Source organism: Vipera ursinii (genome assembly GCF_947247035.1).
Source record: "Vipera ursinii genome assembly, chromosome: Z".
Lineage (NCBI taxonomy): Eukaryota > Metazoa > Chordata > Lepidosauria > Squamata > Viperidae > Vipera > Vipera ursinii.
This window is the reverse complement of record NC_139517.1, coordinates 65,287,540-65,310,797: the sequence shown is the minus strand read 5'-3', so window position 1 is coordinate 65,310,797 and position 23,258 is coordinate 65,287,540. Positions and strand designations below refer to the sequence as shown.

At 37.7% G+C, this 23,258-nt stretch overlaps 1 protein-coding gene across 1 annotated transcript in view; it reads right to left on the bottom strand.

Annotated features, from left to right (window-relative positions):
* EGFR (epidermal growth factor receptor) overlaps window positions 1-23,258 on the bottom strand; it is a 213,129-nt gene that overhangs the window by 13,275 nt on the left and 176,596 nt on the right. Inside the window, exons 16-24 of the mRNA XM_083378273.1 lie at window positions 20,166-20,201; window positions 18,146-18,287; window positions 17,590-17,712; window positions 17,159-17,257; window positions 9,372-9,557; window positions 8,211-8,366; window positions 5,357-5,432; window positions 3,756-3,902; window positions 2,477-2,574 (exon numbers count right to left, since the gene is read on the bottom strand). Of these exons, the coding sequence (XP_083234399.1) occupies window positions 2,477-2,574; window positions 3,756-3,902; window positions 5,357-5,432; window positions 8,211-8,366; window positions 9,372-9,557; window positions 17,159-17,257; window positions 17,590-17,712; window positions 18,146-18,287; window positions 20,166-20,201 (1,063 nt within the window). The remainder of the gene's footprint in view (window positions 1-2,476; window positions 2,575-3,755; window positions 3,903-5,356; window positions 5,433-8,210; window positions 8,367-9,371; window positions 9,558-17,158; window positions 17,258-17,589; window positions 17,713-18,145; window positions 18,288-20,165; window positions 20,202-23,258) is intronic.

Below are 23,258 nucleotides of genomic sequence, written 5' to 3'. Positions count from 1 at the left end.
CAAACCTCGGCAGGTCTCCGTTCCTCCGCGCAGGAACGGAGACCTGCCGAGGTTTGGGGAGGTTTGGGGAGGCGCCCAAACCTCCCCAAACGTCGGCAGGTCTGCGCGGAGGAACGGAGACCTGCCGAGGTTTGGGGAGGCGCCCAAACCTCCCCAAACAGGAACGGAGACCTGCCGAGGTTTGGGGACGTTTGGGGAGGCGCCCAAACCTCCCCAAAGGTCGGCAGGTCTGCACGGAGGAACGGAGACCTGCCGAGGTTTGGGGAGGTTTGGGGAGGCGCCCAAACCTCCCCAAACAGGAACGGAGACCTGCCGAGGTTTGGGGACGTTTGGGGAGGCGCCCAAACCTCCCCAAAGGTCGGCAGGTCTGCGCGGAGGAACGGAGACCTGCCGAGGTTTGGGGACGTTTGGGGAGGCGCCCAAACCTCCCCAAACAGGAACGGAGACCTGCCGAGGTTTGGGGACGTTTGGGGAGGCGCCCAAACCTCCCCAAAGGTCGGCAGGTCTGCGCGGAGGAACGGAGACCTGCCGAGGTTTGGGGACGTTTGGGGAGGCGCCCAAACCTCCCCAAACAGGAACGGAGACCTGCCGAGGTTTGGGGACGTTTGGGGAGGCGCCCAAACCTCCCCAAAGGTCGGCAGGTCTGCGCGGAGGAACGGAGACCTGCCGAGGTTTGGGGACGTTTGGGGAGGCGCCCAAACCTCCCCAAACAGGAACGGAGACCTGCCGAGGTTTGGGGACGTTTGGGGAGGCGCCCAAACCTCCCCAAAGGTCGGCAGGTCTGCGCGGAGGAACGGAGACCTGCCGAGGTTTGGGGACGTTTGGGGAGGCGCCCAAACCTCCCCAAACGTCGGCAGGTCTGCGCGGAGGAACGGAGACCTGCCGAGGTTTGGGGAGGTTTGGGGAGGCGCCCAAACCTCCCCAAACAGGAACGGAGACCTGCCGAGGTTTGGGGAGGTTTGGGGAGGCGCCCAAACCTCCCCAAAGGTCGGCAGGTCTGCGCGGAGGAACGGAGACCTGCCGAGGTTTGGGGAGGTTTGGGGAGGCGCCCAAACCTCCCCAAACAGGAACGGAGACCTGCCGAGGTTTGGGGAGGTTTGGGGAGGCGCCCAAACCTCCCCAAACAGGAACGGAGACCTGGGGAGGTTTGGGGAGGCGCCCAAACCTTCCCAAACGTCGGCAGGTCTGCGCGGAGGAACGGAGACCTGCCGAGGTTTGGGGAGGCGCCCAAACCTCCCCAAAGGTCGGCAGGAGGAACGGAGACCTGCCGAGGTTTGGGGAGGTTTGGGGAGGCGCCCAAACCTCCCCAAAGGTCGGCAGGAGGAACGGAGACCTGCCGAGGTTTGGGGAGGTTTGGGGAGGCGCCCAAACCTCCCCAAACGTCGGCAAGTTTCCGTTCCTCCGCGCCCTGCCTGCCTGCTTCTTTCCGCTGCGGAAAGAAGCAGGCAGGCAAGGCGCGGAGTTTGGGGAGGTGCGCGCGCACCTCCCCAAACCTCCCCAAACTTCGGCAGGTCTCGGACGGCGGTGGCTTGGGAGAGGTGCGGGCGATCCCGGAAGCACCAAAGCCTCGGCCGCGCACAAGTCCTCGGTAAGTTTTTTTTGTTGACTGGAGTATAAGCCGAAGTGGAATTTTTCAGCCCAAAAAGTGGGCTGAAAAATTCGGCTTATACTCAAGTATATACGGTAATATTTTTCTCTCATTCTTAGTTTTAAAATAAAATTGATTTTCCATAAATTTGAAATTATAATTTTCTTTGTATTGATTATATATCTGGATAGAATGTAATACGTAACCCATCATTGGTATGCAGCTTTTTAGATCAATGTGTACCATTGTAATACATAGCTTTCAAAATATTCTTTAAGTTTAAATTGGGATTACAAAGTGCTGATTTAGATAGTCAAAATCAATCCAAGAATACAAAATATTGTTTAAAGGGTCTATGACAACTCACCACAGTCAAGTCACCACAGCCAATTCACCACAGTTAACTCACCAAGGCTAATTCATTGTGGGACAACTTGCTGCGGGACAAGAATTACACTAATATCTAAGAAATAGTCAAATAGAATCATGAAAGAAAGGATGGCAAAGAGGGACAAAATAAAATGTGAATGACAAACATTAAAATATTTTTTTAATTATTTTAAAAAAATAAATAAAATTGTTGAATTGTTCCATAGGAAGCTGTCCCGTGGTGAGTTGTCCTGCAGTGAATTGGCCACGGCAAGTTGGCCATGGCGAGATGGCTGTGGCGAGTTATCCCATTCCATTGTTTAAAATGAAACTGAGGTATTTATATCTCTGCTTTTAGATTTAGAGATGACTGTTATTTTGTAGTGTTTTTACTGACCTACTTAAATAAAAGAATCTCAAAACAGTTTTATACCACTTGTCCATTTAAGTTTTTTAAATTTGGAGCACATTGTACCATCTGCTTTAAAAAGTGAACACCATGTTACTCATGCTCAGCACCTGTATGACAAGATAGCGTTGTGGGTCCCGAGCCATTTTGGAGAATTCTGCTATTAACTCTCTGAATTTAGGACGACTCTCTGCATCAATCATCCAACCTGAAGGTGATAACAGGAACAACACAAACAAGATATGGGGAAAATGGCCATAAAATTACTTCAAAGTACAGAAATGGGTAAATTATCAAAAAGACTTTAAATTATGGATCATAACACTGACTCTGAAACAATCATTATAAGTAATCTATATAATAAAATTACAAGTGTTGCATGAAAATCTGATGCATATTTCAGAATCTTTGTGCAAAGCTAAATGTTTAGATTTCCTTTCGTGAATACCAGGAAAAATTGGAATATCTTGAACAGTAGGTGAATTGAACATATTTGATCGGTTGTAGCTGTTATTTCATATCCACTTATGAATAACATGAATGTGTTCTTCAGTGTTGAAGGATCAAAACTGGCTTCCAGATTATTTCCAATCACAATTCAAAGAGACTTTCTTTATCTATCAAGCCTGTCCTTGGTCTCAGAATCTGAAGGATCACTTTTTATGTGTCCTTCCAGCTGAGATCATAATTTAAAATCTTTTTGAAGGGTTCTCTGTTTTTAGAATTCAGTCACTGGTTTCTGGAGAAACAAATGTTATAGTGATGTATTACTTTTCATATTTTGGCTAATTTTGCATTTCCTGCTACAGAAGTGGAGTTCTTAGTTGTCTTATTTTGATAGATTCTGAATATTATTTTTTAAAATTATACTTATTGAACTATTTTTCCACTGGATTCTCCAGAATGATTTTATATTATTGTAATTAACAATGTTGTGATATTAAGTAACAACACACCTGAAAGCAGTAAATGAACATTGTATTTCAACAGGGACTTAAATTTGGATCCTCTAGTTTTAATCCAAATTTGCATCGCTGCACATATATCTTTACAACCGGATAATCAATTACTTCCCTTTTCATTCTACTTTTTGGGAAGAAAATATTTAATAATGGATGTGGTTTATGAATGAATAACCAATTGTTCATAAGAAGCATCTTAGCATTTAGCCTTTAGGTTGATAGCATTGTACATAGAGAATATGCAAGAATATGAATAAGATTAATCCACCTAAAACTGTACATTACACAAGCAGAAGACAGGATTATACAAGAAAGCTTGCAATATGAAAACTGTAACTCTCAAATGTTAGATGTATATAGAAGAGTGAATACTCTATTTAAAACAAGCAAGTAAAGTAATTTGGCCTTTTAGATAGTAATAACTTACATTTGACCATGATCATATATACATCAATTGTACATATGGGAGGCTGAGGCAGCCGTTCTCCTTTCTCCAAGACAGAGGAAATTTCACTGGCTGGAATACCATCATACGGTTTAGATCCAAATGTCATTAATTCCCAAACAGTGACACCTGAAATACCGTAGAAAGTTGAAAGGCTTATCCAGTAAAATTAGAAAGCCAAATACTAATAGCATGTAATAAGTTGATTATTTGCTCAAGAGACAAGTTTCAGTGAGCTGGAGTCATTGTTAATGATTTCAGGCACTAAGGGCTCATTACCATTTGTTTGTTTTCCGATCAGCATAGAAGAATATTCTTACAAAGAATGAAATTATTTTCTAACGTTATATTTTACAAAAGTAAAAACTGCTTTCAACATTATTCATATTCTTTAAAGTATCACTTTATTTCTGTATCCAATACATTCTTTTTTGGTAAATTTAGTAGAATAATTACTGTCTTAGACAAAAATAATTTTGTCTTAATTTTTTTCAAAAACTGTGTTAACACAATTTTTGAACTGTGGTAGGATTTTAATTTTAATTTAATGAAGAAATAGCAGTATTTTGAACTGGCACATGCAGCCTAATTCTTTTTCTTTTTGTAATATATGCAATTTATGATATAGGCTGCTGATATAGGCTGGAAATGATAGAGGCTAGAGATGATTACTAGCAATATGATGGGCTGAAAGAAACAACAGTCCTAGACTTTCAATAATGAGGAACTTTGGAGGGAAATAGCCATATAAACATTATTGAAAAGCTAATGGTGTATAGGATTTGCTTCACTGAGCAACACAATTTCAGACTGTTAAGTCTGCATTTTCTGTAGTATTTATTTATCTGATCATTGAACTTGTCATCCACGTTTCAACTGATAGGTCACTCACTGAGCAGTATATTTGGATTGGGAGTTAAACCTGGATTCCAGTCCAACATTTTAATGATTGCACACATGACTTTCAATCAGACAAAAATCAGCTCTCTGCCATATTTCTTTTGAAAAAATACAGATATCTGGGTAGATCCATAGTTTCATCTTACTACTTTATACTATTTGTGCTTTTGCTTAGAGAGATATATAACAAAACCATGATTGTTGACCAACCGTGAACTTGCTTTTTCTCCTGGCATATTTTAGAGTCTCAGTGGCTTATTCTGGTTTGCATGTTATTTACAGCCTACTCCAAATAGCTTCAACAAACATAGTGAGACTTTGTTCTCCTTCACATGATATATCTATGCATGGGGAATATTCTAAAAAACCACATAACTGAATATTTCTTTATGCCAAATAAAATAATAAAATAAAATAAAATAAAATAATAAAATAATATAAAATAACCCAAACCACTATCTCCCTCCACACATACTAAACAATAGAAGTTTGACAAAATGATCCAAATTTTGCTTCCATTAAAAACTATCTGTTATATTAATATTGCGCATCAAGGGCTCTTTGGAGAGAAGCAATTCCATAACATTATCCCTCTGTCTCTTCAAGAAGAAATGTTATAGAGCAAAGCTTGCAAATCAGCTCAGTGACCAATTCAGAATCAGCCCACATGTTTTTACACTTACCAAAACTCCAAACATCACTCTGGTGGGTATAAATGCGATGCAAAATTGACTCCAAAGCCATCCATTTAATTGGAACCTAGAAAGAGTTGGAACCGTTGCAAGCAGATGAGAATCAAAGTTTATTACTTTAAAAAGTATGACAATATGTGCTAATGCTTGCAAAATGTTGTTTTATATATATCATTGCAGCTAGCCAGCCACTCATGATAGGTATGTTATGTATATAACCTTGAACTACTGTTCAAAATATGAAAAGTTGAAAGAAGCATTCCCAGCAAAATGCTCTTATATATTTTTACTAAATGTAGGGGAAGAAGTGGTCTTTTTATGATGTGAATTTTATAAGCCACCTGCTATCACCTAGGTGTGAGCTGAGTGACAGCCATGAATTATTTATAAATAAATAGCTCTACAATTGAGAATTATAAAATTGTTTGGTAGAGATGGTTACAGATGATGGCATATTTCTCAATTTAAAATTCCACTGAAATTTTACTTTTATTTCAGGGATAAGTAATGTCTTTCTCAGCATTCAACATGCAACTTGCTGTACGCATGTTATATCTCTATTCAGTCTGCTAGAAGAACTTCTAGTGTGCTTCTGGGTGCAATTCTGGAGGTACTGGTTGTCATCTATAAAGCTGTTCATGGCATAGGAATTTGTGGGATGGCTGTCTCTTTCCACTAGATCCAGAAGTCAGAAAAAATATATCTTGTGGGACTCAGGAAGTAGGGCTTTTCTGTTGCTATGCCTCTCTTTTGGAACATGACTTTCTCCTGGAGAATAGATTGGCCTTAATCTTGCTAATACTTAGAACGTTTCTGGAGGGCTAGGCTGGGGAAGCTGCATACCTTCTGCCTACCTTGATTGTGCTGCCAAATTTCACTCTCCAGATTGCAATAAATGAAAATGATTGTGCTGCCCCCTCCCCTCCCTATGATCACCTTGCTAACTCATTCTAGGCCTTGTGTCTCCTTCCTTCACTCTGCTCTCTAATGTTAGTGTGTGTGTGTGTGTGTGTGTGTGCGCGCGCGTGCGCGTGTGTGCGCACACATGGGGTCTCCCCCTTCTAGTCCTGTATCCTCAACAGAGGATTGGAAGAGAGCTGTAACAAGTTCTGCAACTTGGGGGGTGGGGGGGAAGAAGAGTCTCCAAACAATTTAGCCAATTCTGGGAAGGGAGGGAGGGAGAGTGGGAAAGAAGGAAGGGGAGGGAGGGTGAAGGGAGGTAGGGAGGGAGAGTGGGAAGGAAGTGAAGGGAGGGAGGGAGGGAGGGAGGGAGGGAGGGAAAGAAGGAGAGGGTTGGAGTGAGCAGGAAGGAAGGAAGGAAAGATGGGTAAATTAGTTCTCTGAAAAGGGAAGTCTCGAATACTTCTACCATAACAGACCCAACTGCTGGAAGTGTCCCCTGCAATTGTATCCCTTGCAAGCATTCTGTAGTGAAGATGTTGCTTCCTTCCTTCCTTCCTTCCTTCCTTCCTTCCTTCCTTCCTTCCTTCCTTCCTTCCTTCCTTCCTTCCTTCTCCAGACACAATTAAACAACATTGGAAAGAGGGCAGAGTGAAGGAAGGAGACAAAAGGCCTAGAATGGGTTAGCAAGGTGATCATTGGGAGGGGAGGGGAGGGGGCAGTCATCTGATCTGGGTTATTTATTCATTTATTGCAATCTGGTGACTGAAAATTGGCAGCACAAACAAGGTAGACAGAAGGTCTGCAGCTTCCTCCAGAAACATACATACCTTCTCAGCAGGCATATATGTCTACCAGCTGGCAGGAAATATTAAATGCCCTTTTATGAGCTGAAATTGCAGCAGCATTACTAAAAACAGCCACGGCGATAAATAATTGAGGCGCTGTGTGGCAGTCACTTTGGTTGCTGCTGATCCACGGAGGGGATTTATTGAGTAAACAAATAGCATGAAAAAAATTAAATTTTAAATGCATTTAATCGGCAGGCTCCACAAACGTATGATAATCATACATTTCTGAGACAGACATTTGGTACTTTGCTTGTTTAATACATCAGATGAATGTACCAGATAATGCACTGTTTTCCCGCTGCCCCATGCCAGGCTGCCCTCCCCAACAGTAGGAGCTACACCACCCCCACCATTTGCCTGCTTCCCCACTCATGCCACCCACATTCGGAGAAGCTGTGCCTGCCCCACCATTTGTCTGTGCACCCACCCCACAACTCAGCCCCTGCAATCCCCCACCACATGCTGCCACCATGCAGCACTATAGCTTCTCCCTGTCACTGATTGGTTGGTGGCTAACTGTCCCAAGCAGAAAAAGGCCGGGGACAAAGGGCACCTCGGTGAAAGGGCCAGGCTGAAGGGCATGTGGTGAATGGCAAGGGGCCCATTGGCCAGGGAGATTGGGTGGGTGAGGGCCAGCTGAGGAGGAACACTGAGTGGAGGTGCAAAGCAAGAGGTGAAGGAGGCATGGCCAAGGGTGGGAGGTGAAAAGCCCTCAAGACATGGATATCAGCTTGTTAAGAGTCTGTGCCATTTGGTTGATTTGGCTCACTGGCTGTCATCTATATTATTTATTTATTTGAATCCCGCCTTTATGTGTTAGTAGTTTTTCAAAATGTTGAAAGCTGCCTAGAATCAGTCTCTTTGAGATGGCAGGATATGTAAGCCAACAAGCAAACTAAAAAAACAAGCAAACAAATAAAATATAGATAAATTCTATATTTCTAAGCTTGACCTATTCTGGGTAGGTTATATATAATTTCTTTGTCCATATAGTTTCCACCACTCGGAAAGTGACTAAAAACTGAACTTGAGTATCTGAAAACTCAACATTGTATAAAGCAAACTAGAAGGGAGAAATAAGTTGATGCTCTTACTTTTCCTCCTTCAGCATGGTACTCCTTCTCTTCTGCACCAAGTAATTTGGCCAATCCAAAGTCTGTGATCTTCACATGCTGGGGAGTCTTAACAAGAACATTTCTGGCAGCCAAATCACGGTGTACCAAACGGCGTTCCTCCAAGTAATTCATTCCCTAAACATGTTAACAGTTAAAGCATCTTATTGTACCACATAACATCTATAGCCACACTGTAGAAAATATTAACAAAATGAATTTTGTATTTACAGAATATTGAGATAGTCACAATAAAGCTGTTGCTTTTACAGCAGTAGTGAAAAATGAGTGCATGTGCAGAGCAAGGATGTATTAATAGGTATTTATTAAAACACATTCCTAGCACTCCTGGTTGTGATTGTTAAGCAATCTCCTGGGTTTGAGATGGGGCAAAAAAGCGCCTTGTCAAGTTCAGTTGCCCACTGTGTAGAGAGGAAATTGCTCTAGTGAGCTAGAGGAATGTATCTGAGCTCAGATACATTTCTGCAGATTGCCAGAGCAAATACTTGAGGGTTTTAGCTCCATTTCTGCAACCTGCTGGAGGAGTTCAGTTTCCTTCAATGCATAGAATTGAACTGCTCTAACAGACTGTAGGACTGGGGCAGGGTGTCTGTTCCTGCTAGAGAACTTCAGCTTTATTCTGGATATGTAAGACAACTGCTTTGGTGAGTTTCAGAAACAGAGCTTGGATCTTTGGGATTTAAGTTCCATTTCTTCATTTTACGAAAGAAATTCAGCTCCCATTGGTAGGAAGCTCTTTCAGCCAGCTCCCTGAGGCATCCTGTCAGCAGGCAGCAGCAGCAGGTTGAAATCTTCCCTATTGGTTTTTTCACTGACTGGAAGAGAAGATTGCAAGTCATGATCAAATGATTGCAAGGCTTTTGCCAATACCCAGACTGTGATCATTTGACTGCAAAGGGTAAAAGTGTACTCTTTCTGAGTCTGTTGTAACTTAAATTATTGGACTTAACCTGAATTTTAAAACACACCCAAAATTTCAAGGGAAGCTTTAATGTAGCATGTGTAGAAACTAAAAACCAAGAACTGCTTGTAGGCATCAGCTAGATCAGAGTGACAAACCTGAATATAGGTTTAGGTAATAGACATTTTTGGAGAACTAGATGGAGTTTGTTGTTAATATACCTTTGCAATCTGCACACACCAGTTGAGAAGGTACTGGGATCCGATGTTATCTTTGTGTTCTCTGACATAGTCAAGAAGGCAACCATAAGGCATAAGCTGGGTGATGAGTTGGACAGTTGATGTGAGGCAAATTCCCAACAAACGGCACACATGGGGATTGTCGACACTTGCCATTACATATGCTTCCTAACCAAAACACAGAGAGAAAATTACCTACTGTGGGAGAAATTATTATATTTGGATATAACATCTTGTCTCAGAAGGTATGATCTACCCTCTTTCTTTTAGATTTCAGGAAAACCTGCCTGTGCTGACTGGCATGGGGTCCTTAAGGAAAAATTGTTGGATAGAAGCAGTTGGTGCACTAACAGAGAAGGCACCCCACTTCTCCCCTCAAGACCCTTATCTATAATAATTGAGAAAAATAAACAAACAGACAGACAGACAGAATTAATCTGAATCATGCTAAATTCTATGTGGAATGAGAATTAATCTGAAGGCTAGAATTGATACATTACACTTCAACATAGGACAATTATATTTTAAATTTTCCTCTCATTTAAAAAGGTGATTGCTTCAGTATAGAAGTCCTGTAGGAAGAAGTCAATGTTTTTTTTCTCTTCTTTAATGCACATGATCTAAATAGGTACAGTATATCCACGTATCAAAATGACAACTTTCAACTATGTATACTTGTAAAGTGTAAATTACCATCTCAGGAGGAATACTGAAATAAAAACAAAATAGCTTAATTGAATAAAGTTCAATAAAAATAAAATAAAAATACATTATCTGTTATATAGGTATAACATTTTAATTAATTTATTTAAAAGCAACATAATTTTTTGAATTAATGGCACCAACACATATTTTGATGTTTTTCTGTCCATTCACTGCTAGGATTCCTGACAATTAATAAACAAATTAATACTACATAAAATATAAGAAAATAATTTGCCACTACATTTTCCAAACCTGTAAATTAGATTATAGAGATCTTAATAGGCATTGTACAAATAAAAAAGGTGAATGGGAGAGAAAACAGAAAATACAATCACAAGAGAAAATACATATGTTCACACTTACTGTTAGAAAATCTTACATTATGGCAACTGTCATTATCTAATGAAGACTATGTTAAGATAAACCATAACAACAATTAGTCTCAATAAATCAAATTTCATCTCCTCTCAAAAGTAAGAAGTTTGTTTGTTCAATGACTTAAACTGTGTTTTTTCTTTCAATTTCATCAGTTCTAGTTCTTTAATATCCAAAAGCTCAATCAAATAATATCTTAGTCATAATATACTGAATCACTCATTATCAAGTAATTGTACTTTTCTGTCATCTGTCCCATTCAGTCATCTAGCAAAGGAACATTCCTGGCCATTTGTTTTGCCAAGAGTATACTTTACTGAAGCTTAAATGGTTAGAGAAATAGTCTAAGCTGAATCTGAGGTTTTCCCATGCTAACAACACAAAGAAAGTTTCCCTTCCCCCTGATGCCCAGTTATCTACAAATATCCAATCAGGTGCTTGTTTATTATTCAGGAAACACGTGCTCGGTTTCCAGCTCTGCGTATTGTTAATGATCTTGGCTGGCTGGAGCTTCTCACACAGGTCAGCTGAACTTTCATTCCCCCATTTCTTCACACTCCAATCCTAATGTCTGGCTGCCAGCTGATGAAACATCTCATTTATCCAAGCTTAATGAGCTGGCAGCCACACATTAGTTTTATTGGGAGGGACAGAGGGAAAGATTGGAGTGTGAAGAAATGGAAGGCAAGGTGAGCCATGTGATTAATGATATGCAGAGGTGGGAACCAATGTCATTAATGATATGCAGAGGTGGGAACCAAGCACCTGCTTACTGAAGCTTATATGTTTACAGAAGTAGCATAAGCTGAATCTGAGGTTTTCCTGTGCAAACAACACAATGGAAAGTTCCCTCTTCCCCCCATGACATGTTTTTCCGCACTTGCAGAAAACATGCTGATTTGGAGAATGATGGATCTTGCACAAGTTTATATATAAATATATATTACATCTGATCCACAATACCACAAGAATCCATTTTCAGCAGTGCCTCCTTAGAAACCATTGCATGTGCCACAAATGTCTCTGTAGTGTGAGGCTGCTAAACTGGAATATGGCCCAAATCAAAGAAAGAAGAATTATAGAGCAAAATGCTTCATTTCTCAAATAGTCTTTAGTTCATATAGGAAAGATTGAGTGATTTCAATGGGAAGATCCAGAATATTAAAAAAATGGTATGCATTACGTGGCTGGGTCAAATTTACTATGTATTATAAAGGTTTTTTTAAACAGTTCTTCCTTAGTCTGCATATTTTTTATTCCACTATAATAAATCTAGTATCATAAACATATGCTTCTTTGCTTTGTGTTTTATAGGCTCCTATTTCATTAATTATTTTATTTTTTTTTAATTTCTGACACTATTTCTATGAGCTGCATTGGCTACCGGTTGCCCTCCGGGTGAGATTTAAGGTGCTGGTACTTACCTTTAAAGCCCTACATGGCTTAGGCCCGGGATACTTGCAGGACCATCTGCTGCCGGGAACGAATTCCCATCGCCCAGTACGCTCACACAGAGAAGGCCTCCTCAGGGTACCGTCAGCTAGGCAATGTCGGCTGGCGACCCCCAGGGGGAGGGCCTTCTCTGTGGGAGCGCCAGTCCTATGGAATCAGCTCCCCCCTGAGCTTTGGATGGCCCAAAATCTCCAATCCTTTCACCGCGGCCTCAAAACACTCCTATTCCACCAGGCTGACCTGGACTGACAGGCATTTTAATTATATTTACAATTTTTAATTTATTTTTAGTTTTTAATTTTAATTTATTGCACAGATGATTTTAATTTTATTTTTATCTTAATTTCTGTACTTATTATATGTTTTGTTGTTAGCCGCCCTGAGTCCTTCGGGAGATAGGGCGGGATATAAATCCCATAAATAAATAAATAAATAAATAAATAAATAAATAAATAAATAAATAAATAAATAAATAAATAAATAAATAAATAGACTGAAAGTTCCAAATCTTTACAAACATAAGCTTGAATTCTGTTAGACTAGAAATTTGATCTGCATGGGTTGTGCCACCTATCAGCCATCAGAATGTGGAGCTGTTCCAGTATTCCAGTGCCTACTAAATTTGATAGTATAAAAACAAACAGCTATCAACTCCTTTAAGAAAGAATACTGAAGCCCTTGTGCCACCATGCACTTTTGGAAAAAATAGATTAAGTTTTTGTTGTTAAACTATAATTTGGAATATCTAAGGTAAACCATGGCCTATCAGAAGTAAGTTCAGTCTTCTGAATTCATCCTAATAAAGTCAAATGAAACTGGCTGGAAAATGGACTGAATTATTGTTAATATCTCTGCACAAACAATCACTCTCAACTTGACAACAATCAGGAGGGGGGTGGTTGTAATGTCTGAGATGAGAATGGAATGCCAAGACTCTGTCTTAGACTGTGAGACTGGGACAAAATAGCCATGGATTTCATAGGTGAGCTGCTAGATAGTAGTGGGAACACTGTAATGTGGTCTGGTATTGATCTCTTTTCCAAGCAGGCACATTTCATACTGTGCCTAAAACTCTCTTTACCCAGAGTCCTATCGAAAATGTTCATGCAGCACATTTACAGACTGCAAGGGGTACCAAAAAGGGTTGTTTCAGACCGGAGTGTGCAATTCACTGCAGAGTTTTGATGGGAATTCATGGGATTGATAGGCTCATCTCAGGGGCTTAGTTCCACTTTTCATCCAGTACTAACTGGGCAGCAGAATGAGCTAACTCAATAGTGGAGCAATAAAATGTTATGTAAATTATCAACAAACTAACTGGGCTGAGCTGCTACTGTTCGCTGAGGTGGCCTATAATAACTCGGTGCATAGCAATACAGAACTTACCCCTTTTAAGGTGGCTACTGGGGCTCAGTTCATAGTATGCCGGAGCTTCTCCAGGGAGCACCATCCTCTGCAAAACTGGAGGAGTGGATGGATTCTCTGAGAGGCACATGGGTTACAGTGTGCAAGTTACTAAGGAAAGCAAGGGAGGCCTAGAGAAAGCAAGTTGACCAGAAGAGGGCCACTCACAGGGAATTCCAAGTGAGAGATAAGGTATATTTTTCCACAAAGCATCTAAACCGAAGACAGGCCTGTAAAAAGCTAGGTACTATGTATGTAGGTCCTTTCCCCATCGTATGCATTATAAACCTGGTGGCAGTGGAGTTGCAGATGCTGAGAAGCCTTAAGCAGGTCCATCCAGTGTTCCACTGCAATCTATTAAAACCCGTGTGAGACTCCAAATTAAGACCAGTAGGAGGACCCCCTCCACCTCCAGATCTTGTAAAAGGAGAACAGCAGTATGAGATTAAGGACATCTTAAAGCATATTTAATAGATAACTACACTTGTTGCTCCATTCAACAATGAATAAGGAAAATTGAGAGAATAAATATATGAAGAAAGGATTCATTTGTTGAAAGGAAGACTGGGAAAATAATGCTAGAACAGAGTTCAAAAGATCCTTGGAAAGAGGTGAGAAATTTAAATAACAAAAATCATTACATGTTATAGTGAATGATGCTGCAACAGACAAGATTTTGTTAATTTTCTTTTAATCCCTTTAGTTCTTTTAGTTAATTATTTCTCATTTATTTTCTCCATTTTGCATAACCTAGCTCATTCTGCAAAGGAACAATATGCTGTCTACATATGTGGTATATTCAAAATAGTAACATTTTATAATTATGTGGATAAGATAAAGGAAGGAGATCATTTCTTATGCAACACAAAGTAATTGCTTGAAACAAATTAATCTTTTCTAAATCCACTTCCAATTTTGCCCATCTAAATATGCCTTTCCTTTTTTTGTTGTAAATTTCAGTTCATCTACATAAAATTTATCAAAAATTTACAGAGTGGAAATACTAAATACAGTAGTCCTCAACTTATGGCCAATCATGGGTTTTGCACAGTAGCGACTGGTTGCAGGCTTACAGATTCTCTGCACCCCCATGGCTAATTTTGCCCTGCCTGGGTCTAAATGGGTCTTAAGTTGCCCCAGAGAGGCTACAAAGAAAGGTGATCCAGTGATTCTGGAATGGCAACGGCCATTCTGTTCGACTTGGGGAAAACCTTCTAACCTGACAGGAGAAAGGCTGGCTGTATTGCATCGACCAGTCCAAGCTACTAGCAACCGAAGTCCAAAAGCACTAACCAGCACAACTGTGAACAACGTGCTTGAAATTGGGTGATCTTCTCTTTTCTATTCTTGGAAAAGATTCCCAAGAAGCAAAATACCTCTGAAAGGGAAGGAGAGGGATTTCTGTCCCACCCTTATACCAATGGAAGCAGCGAATTAATCTTTTTATGGAAGATCAAAATTTATGAAATTGAAAAGCAAATAGTTGCTGACACCTAGTGGTGGATGAAGACTATGACAGCTATGACTTTAATATAAGACTTGGTGAAACCTGGGAAAAGCTAATCTGTGTTTGTGACCTTCAAAGTTTTAACAACAAAGAACAGCTGTGACAAAAAAATACAATACTCTGGGCTGTGGACAAAGACAGAATTATAAATTTCAGGAAAAAAACTTTTTTGAACTGTTTGGATTACAAATATCTATTTAATTGGGACTCAAGCTATTTGCAGAGAACAGAAAGGAAGAGAAAAACTCAAATTCTTGGTCATCATGGATCAGAGACATGTAGAAAGAGCATATCAAGAAAACATAAATACTTCACAGGAGGAGATATATAGTATACTGCAACGAATTCAAACAACAATGACTTTAAACCACAAAGAAATCCAAAATAACTTTTGAAATATAAGTCAATCTATTTCTAAGTTAACTCTACAGCAAAAAATTCCCAGAAAACAACAACAGAGAAGGTGCAGATCAAACAGATAAATGGATATAGAATTGAGAATAGAGACTTAAAGATGGAATTTAACAAAACAAGGAAACATGAATTAATCCTAGTGGGGAAAAAATTCACAAGAATTGGAAAAAACAACTTACCCCTTAAGACTACAAATAAATCTGAAGACAAGAAAACAGATTGGTTAAAATGGACTGTAGAGATGTCAGGAAATCGGAGAGAAAGAAAATGATAAGAGAAGCGGAGAGAAAGGAAAAGAAAAAGATTTTCAACAAACGTGGAAAGGCAGAAGCCCCGTACAAAGACACTTCATCTGATTTATTTTTTATATCTAGAGCATCATTTACAAACACATGGAAAAAACGTTTTGATTCAGCAAAATACATTGATTAAGAAAGATACTGGGCAAAGGAAAAAAGACTAAAGTGGAAACCAAGAAAATGTGGGGACTTACCAGAGAGAATACTTAAAAAAGAAACATTTGTTTGAATATGGTTAAAGAAATAGAAAGGTTTTGAAATATATATGTCATTCTAAGAGATGAATTCCCTAAATAATATAGTATGCTTTTTCCCCTTTTTTGTTCTTTCTTGATATGAATAATATAAAAAAGTTGAAATAGATAGATAGAGGAAATGTTTTAGAAATGTTTAGAAAGAAAATTATGATGGATAAAATGGATAAAAATGTTTGGTTAAATTATGGTTAAAAAGAATAAGAAATTTAGGAAATAAATATATATTAGCTTAGGAGGGATATATATTGTAAGTACTATGTTATTTTTTATGTTTCCATATTCCTGCTCTCCTTTCTTTTTCTTTTTTCCCCATTGTTTTATCTATTCCTTAAGAAATGTAAAAGTGTGAGATGGTTCATATGGAAAAAAATAAGAGTTAAATTTTTAAATTTAATTAATTTTTGAGAAAATCTTAACAAGTAAGAATACCTAGAATTTGGTGGGAGAAACAAATTAAAATAAGGGCTGTAACAGGATCTATGATAAGGCAACCAGAATGATTGGATAGAAAAGAAATATTATATTGATGTGACTATTATTTTTAGGAATATTGTGAAAATATATATTTAATTGTTATCTATCAAAACAATAAGAATTATATTAACCCAATGTTTGCAAAAGATGATATTTTGGGAAAAGAGGATATCAACTAAAACCATTATGTGGATTATGGATTATAGAAATCAATTGTTAATGATTGTTTCACAAATGTAACCCAGACAACACACTGTTCACCAATTATTGTGATTTATGTTTTTTAAAAAAATCAATAAAATATATTACAAAAAAACAACAACTTATGGCCAATCATGTAGCAATTATTTGAAGTTATAACAGACCATTCCTCAAAATTTACTCATGACTGAGTTCCAAAGTTACAGTAGCTGCATATGGTCACATTTTTATGGCCATTTGCAGCATCCCTTGAGCACAATTGCAATATCTTTTGCTGTTTTTTTAGTATTTACTTCTGATTTCAAGTAAAAAATAACAATTGGAGAAATTTAATTCATTTAATGACTATTCAGATTGCAAATAACTGATGCAAAAAAATAAATCAAAAAATCAGTTGTGGTCACATCATGCCTTGACTCATGACTGCAATGATTTATGACTGTAATGACAGGCTCAATTATGAGTAGGAGTCATGGAGAATCTATAGTCATTTTAAGGAATCCAAACATGGTCTTTCTGTCTAACCCAGTTGAGAATAAATATCAGTTCCAAGAAATATTACAGTGAAATAAATACTTCACCTTCACCAACAATGCCTTTGTCTACATGCTATAAAATTCCTACAGTCAATATTTTAAATCTTCAAACAACAAAACAACAACAACAACAAAGAAAGCTCACATCAAGAATTTCTTTGTTAGCTTTGGGTGATGTAGCCTCTCTTAATTCCTTAATGGCTACAGGAATTTTAACTTTTTCTCCTTCTGGAATCCAGAGACCCTGTAGAAAAACCAAAATGGGTTAAATTAAGACAAAAAGCAAGTAAAATAGGTTATGAACAGACTTTAATACATCGATCAACAAGTATGGAAATATAAATTACTTAGTTTCTGGATAAATGGTTTTTTATTTTAATACAGTAAATATAAATGTACCATATATCTTAAAATCATATAATAATTTGAGTGGGCAATAGCATGATTCTATGTACAGTTTTTATAATTACTGTTGCCAGTGGGACTTAATTCCAAATAAATTTATACAGAACTAATTTTTCACTAATATACAGACACAAATACCTACATACATATTCAGAATATATGATAATTTACCTGATAGACAGTACCAAAAGCTCCAGAGCCAAGGACTTTTACTTTTTTAAATTCTGTTTCTTTTAAGATTCTTAGAAGTGCTTGGTTTGGTGCTTCCCCACTTGGTGTCAAAGGTTCAACAAGCTATTGAATCAAAAAGAACATGGCTTAAGAAGAGAGTTTCTTTTTAACTATAATAGTGTACAAGACAGGGTGGTTTTTGAAAAACATAAAACCAATGATTCAAACCTATCTGTGCTATAATATTATAAATCTGTAACAAATTACTTGGCAAAACATTGCTAAAAATAATCAGCTTCCTCATCATTAGAAATACCATCATGACCTTATTTATATTATAATAGCTCTAATACTATTAGGAATATACAAATATTTAGAAATACTATCTTCTTTTTTGAGCTAAAAGAATGTGGTTTCATCCCAGAGAGAAAGGTCATAATTCCTATTGAAAAAAATACAGAGTAATAGACAACTTAGAAAGTCTCCAAGACGCTAGTGCATTGTGAATCCATACTAGTTACCGGTAGTTCTTTTCTGAATCATTAATTATATTTACCTCTCTTTCTTGCAGCAGTCTGCGCAAAGTACGTTTTCTAACAATCTGATGCCTACGCACAAAAAGACCAATACCCAAGGCTATAACAACTAAGCAAAGAATGCTTCCAACAACTCCAGCTGCAATGGATGGGATTTTAGATCTACAAGACAAAAATAGTTATTATTGCCTATATATTAATGATAAAGCCCAGTGCTTTTTTTTCTAAAAAAAAAAAGGTGCCGGAACCCTAACCCTAACCCTAAACAAAATTTTAATGTACAGATAATACCACCAGAAATTATTTTAGCCTTATTAATAAATGTTGTTATTGATGTTTTTTTTAAATCCCATTTATATCCCGCCCTTCTCCGAAAACTCAGGGCGGCTTACAATTTAAAGCACAAATCAATGTGCTTAGCAATAGCCTTCATTCTATGTATATGCCTGCTTATTAGGGCTTTTGCCCCTCCCCCCAGCGGCATTATTACAAAGTCAGCTTATTGCCCCCAACAATCTGGGTCCTCATTTTACCTACCTCAGAAGGATGGAAGATGTTAAGCTCACCATGGAAAACATCAAATATTGTTATGTATATACTAGATTAACTATTTAAAGACTGAAGTGCAACATAACTTGATTCTAAATAATCTATTTTTTAAAACACACAACAGTCCAAACAGTAAAAGTAAAGTCCAAATTAAGAATATTTCATTTTTAAGAACTGTTTAATTTAAAGTGGTATAGTTGTAATAGATGGTTATAGATTCAAAATAGTTTTCAAGAGTGTACAAAAGATACTATTTTTTTCTAGCATCAGCTAAATTAGACATATTACATTTGGAAAAATGTTTCTCATTTCTTTCCTGTTACCTTTATTGATTTCATTGCAGAGATGTTAACATAGGAAATAGATTATTTTGTTATCTAATTTTACCTTCCAAAAGACAGAAGCAGATGAAAAATGTGGGGTTCTTTCCTGTTGGCTTTTTTGAATTAGCTGTTTTAGATTCTAAAAGTTTAGTTCCTAAAGAAGTAACCTTGTAAATAATTTTAATGTCCTCCTCTAGTGCAGGGTAGGCAACCTTGGCTCTTTTATGACTCAAGGACTTCAACTTCCAGAATTCCTGAGCCAGTATGGCTCAGCTTGGAAACCTCTCTCTTTCCCCTCAGCTTGGCTGGCTCAGGATTTCTGGGAGTTGAAGTCCATGAGTCATAAAAAAGAGCCAGGATTGCCTACTCCTAAAGCCAATAGAGGGAGCTTTTTTTTTTTTTTTGCAAAAAAGGTGCCAGAATACTGTTCTGAGCGTTCTATGAGAAAAAAAGCCCTGATAAAGCCAGTTCATCATTCATGAGCATTTGTTGCTGTAATCACAAATAATAAATGTAGTACTAATATTTTTGCTTTTAGTTTCCTGGTTTAGGCTATTGAATGAAGAGCATGTATGTTTTGTGAGGTTCATTTACACTTCTGTAAAATTATGATCTTCAAACTATAATTTGCTATACATCCTCATAATATTTGCTAAACATAAAAAGAAAGTTATGTCATCTGTATCTATTAATACATCTATGTGGAATTTTCTATAATTAGAAAATTTTCTATAATTAGAAAATTAGACATTAGGAAAATTAATATTGTACAAAACAAAGATGTGATTATGTGGTTAGGACCTAAGAAGCACTGCAGGATAGTAGAAAGTTTCTATCCATTAACTGATGGATAGAAAATAAATTTAATAAGATTTAATAAGATTGGATTAATGATCTCTTTCCTATTGGCTAATATTTTCATGCTGTGATCGGAGTACAGTAATGCATTACCTCTTCCTTTTTGACCATTTATATTAAAAATTGTGTAACTGATGTAAACGAATAGTGAGTCTGGATTTGTTTTCTAAAGCTACAACTAAAGAAATATACTTTGTGTACCAGAATCTAATTTATTAAAATCTGCTTTCCTTTGCCACAATATTCTTGGCTTAATTGGACACAGCTATAAATGGACCTCTGTAACTTGACATTAGTTAAGAATAATTACCCATTAAGGCAGCCTTCAGGTCCAGGTCCTTTGCATCTGCAAATGCAAGGAAAATAAAAAGGATTAGCAACAGAATTAAAAACAGATCAGAATATTTTAATTTAACATTTAACTGTTTGCCCTGTGAACATCAGGATAATACCATGTTATTATTACTGAGAGTTATTGTGGCAGTCAGCTTCAGATATATTCACTATCCCAGCAAAGTACTGTTTCTGCTATTCAGACTATATGAAGCAATTCATTGCTCACAAAGACATAAATCTCTCATTTTATTTTACAAATAATGTTAAATCACAACAAAAACACTAAAACTAACCACATAAAAATTAGATAGTCAGCCACACTATAGGGAATGATATACACTGATTGTGGATCATGTGCCTAGTTTTCTTATTTATAGTTTTATTATTGTTATGAAATACCAGTTGCTTTCTACAAAATGAGTAATAACTTATATAACTCTTATAAATAAACATATATGGATATGGCAAATGATCATGGTTTAAGAGAAATTTATATGAAATTTATATGAAGTACAACAACTTCACATTCAGCACCTAAGCAATCATTTAAATAATTCTGTAAGAAATATTTAAAGTTCTTTCATTCCACCAATGAAAATTGGTAGGTGAGGCCAATAAATTTCATTTATTATAAATATTTACACAGAACTTTAAATTATATTCCCAGGATGATTAAGAATAAAGCAATTAAAAGTTTTTTTATGGTGACCATAGTGGAACACAACCCAAAATGACCTTAGGCATTATTCCACATTTCTCAGTCAAATTAATTTTGTAAAAATGCTTTTAACAAAGCACAAATGTAATAAATAAATAAATTTATGATGAAGTGATTCTAAATGAATGGCTTGCTTAAGCCTAAAGTTAACAAAATAAAGTTGTCCTTTAATTCAAATTTTATTCCTGGGGATTGTGGACACATTCCTGTGGTTTTTTTGGCACTAGTACCAAAGTAGTTTGCCACTCCCTTTTGAAATGTTTTTATTTTTCAATCTAGACCACAGTCCTATTTTTCTTTAGAGCTTTCCCGTCTCTGTGGCAGATCTCTATCAGTACACATATAACAATCAATGTTGACTGTAACATTGTGTCTGTCTGGCTTATTACTGGCAACTGCAATGACAAAAGAGGAACAACTGCACTACTATGCATTGCAGAATCATTGTGAGAAAGCAAACCATTAAAACTATTAACCAATGGCCATTTTATATTGGAAAACAACAGCTGCATCATCATCATGAGATTGATTGAAATCTGCTAAGTATCTCTATAGATTGAATTATGAACTAATCTTTATACATGGAATTAGTTTACTAGCCTCTGCATTCCAGGTTTTCCATCAGTATATTCAAGCATGTATATTCAGTATATTCAAACATAAAGACCACTCTTACAACTTTAGAACATGAATCCATTTTATGTGATTATGTAGCTTTTAAGAATGAGGCAATATATTTAATTAGGAAGATGTCAGACCTCCCCCTGTTTGCTCTTTCAGGAAACTAAGACTTGTGACTCTATTTAGTTGAAGTAAAGGAACTTTTACTGAAATAAACTGGTTGCAGAAAAGTCAGGAGGAATCTGGTGTTCCCGCGCAAAATATAAAGCTATTCTTTCCAACTCCCACTCCCTCTCAACTCCTGACCAGTATCCCGGCCAGCCAATGTGATGCTGGTAAGATGTTTTGAGAAACTCTAACATGGTAACATTCCATTCTCCGAGCAAACAGACTTGAAGATCTTGGTACAAATTGGTTTTGTGATCTGATCTTCTGCTGTCACTTCCCTCTCCCCATTTCCCATCATTAGATACATAGGTGTGGATTGCCCCAAATACCTCCCCCTACCTTTCCCTTTGATGGCAGCAACCCAGCAAAGTGCCAGGCCAACGATGGAGATCCTGACAGTAGATATGTTTTACATTCATGATAGCCTAGCCACATGATTGTCACTTTTCAGCAAATAATTTCCACTTGGGTGGCATGTTTATACATGTAGGGGCCAAATCTGTAGAACCTTCCTAAAAATCACATCCTAGCAGCACATTGTTCTGATAACCAGGATCTTTATGATTATGTCTACACAAGTACTTAGGTCGTGTGTGGTTAATGTTCACAGAAAAAAATGATCCCATATGATTTCAAGGAAGTCAGCTTTGTTTTTATATAAGGATTTCTCAATAACAGTACATTGTTGGGTATGTGCTGGCAGGATTATTATTTACACTGACCAAGAAGTCAGTCAGTTTAAATACATACTTGATATCAAAGAGGACATGACTATTGTGATTTTATAATTGAACTATAAAATCCACATTTTATTCCGAATGAAATGTGACAGTCAGTATACTAGTCTTTAAAAATTCAGCATGTGTGATTATCCTGTGGCTGTGATACAACTAATTTCATGTTTCCCTGCTCTTTCAAAAAATCACAGTTGTATAAAGGAGTATGTATGAAATACTGCAGGGGTTGCCAGCTTTTCTGGGTGGCCCAGTGAGAAAGGGAGGACAGGCACCTTTATGCACGCTTAAACACACACACAAATGTGGCTGCATAAGCATGCACGCAAACAGGGCCATAAGCATACGTGCTCCTCAAATGGGGCTTGCAACTTGGCTAGTGCTGGTGAGAGGCTCGTGGCTCACAGGTTGGCTAGCATCAGTGAGAGGTTTGTGGCTTGGTTAGTGCTGGCACGCAACTCATGGCTTGGCTAGCGCCGGCTCATGGCTCAGCTGGCACTGGCACAAGGGCAGGGTGTGAGTGTGCACACATGCAAGCATGCAATGGTCAGCCACTCATGTGGCCCAGTGGCCAAGAGGCCACAACCCATAGGTTGAGGATCTCTGGAATACTGTATAATTTCAATATAACAAACCATGCAGAATTTGCTAAATCTGTTTTTGTACCAATTGATTATTCCACAATTGAAATCAATGGCACCGTTTACCATAAAACTTTAATTTAATGGACATTTATCCACTAAATGTGAGTGGAAATTGAACAAATAATTTGTCCATTGTATTTGAAATCCACTAAGCCAATTAAACTGAGAGTTTATAGTAAGTG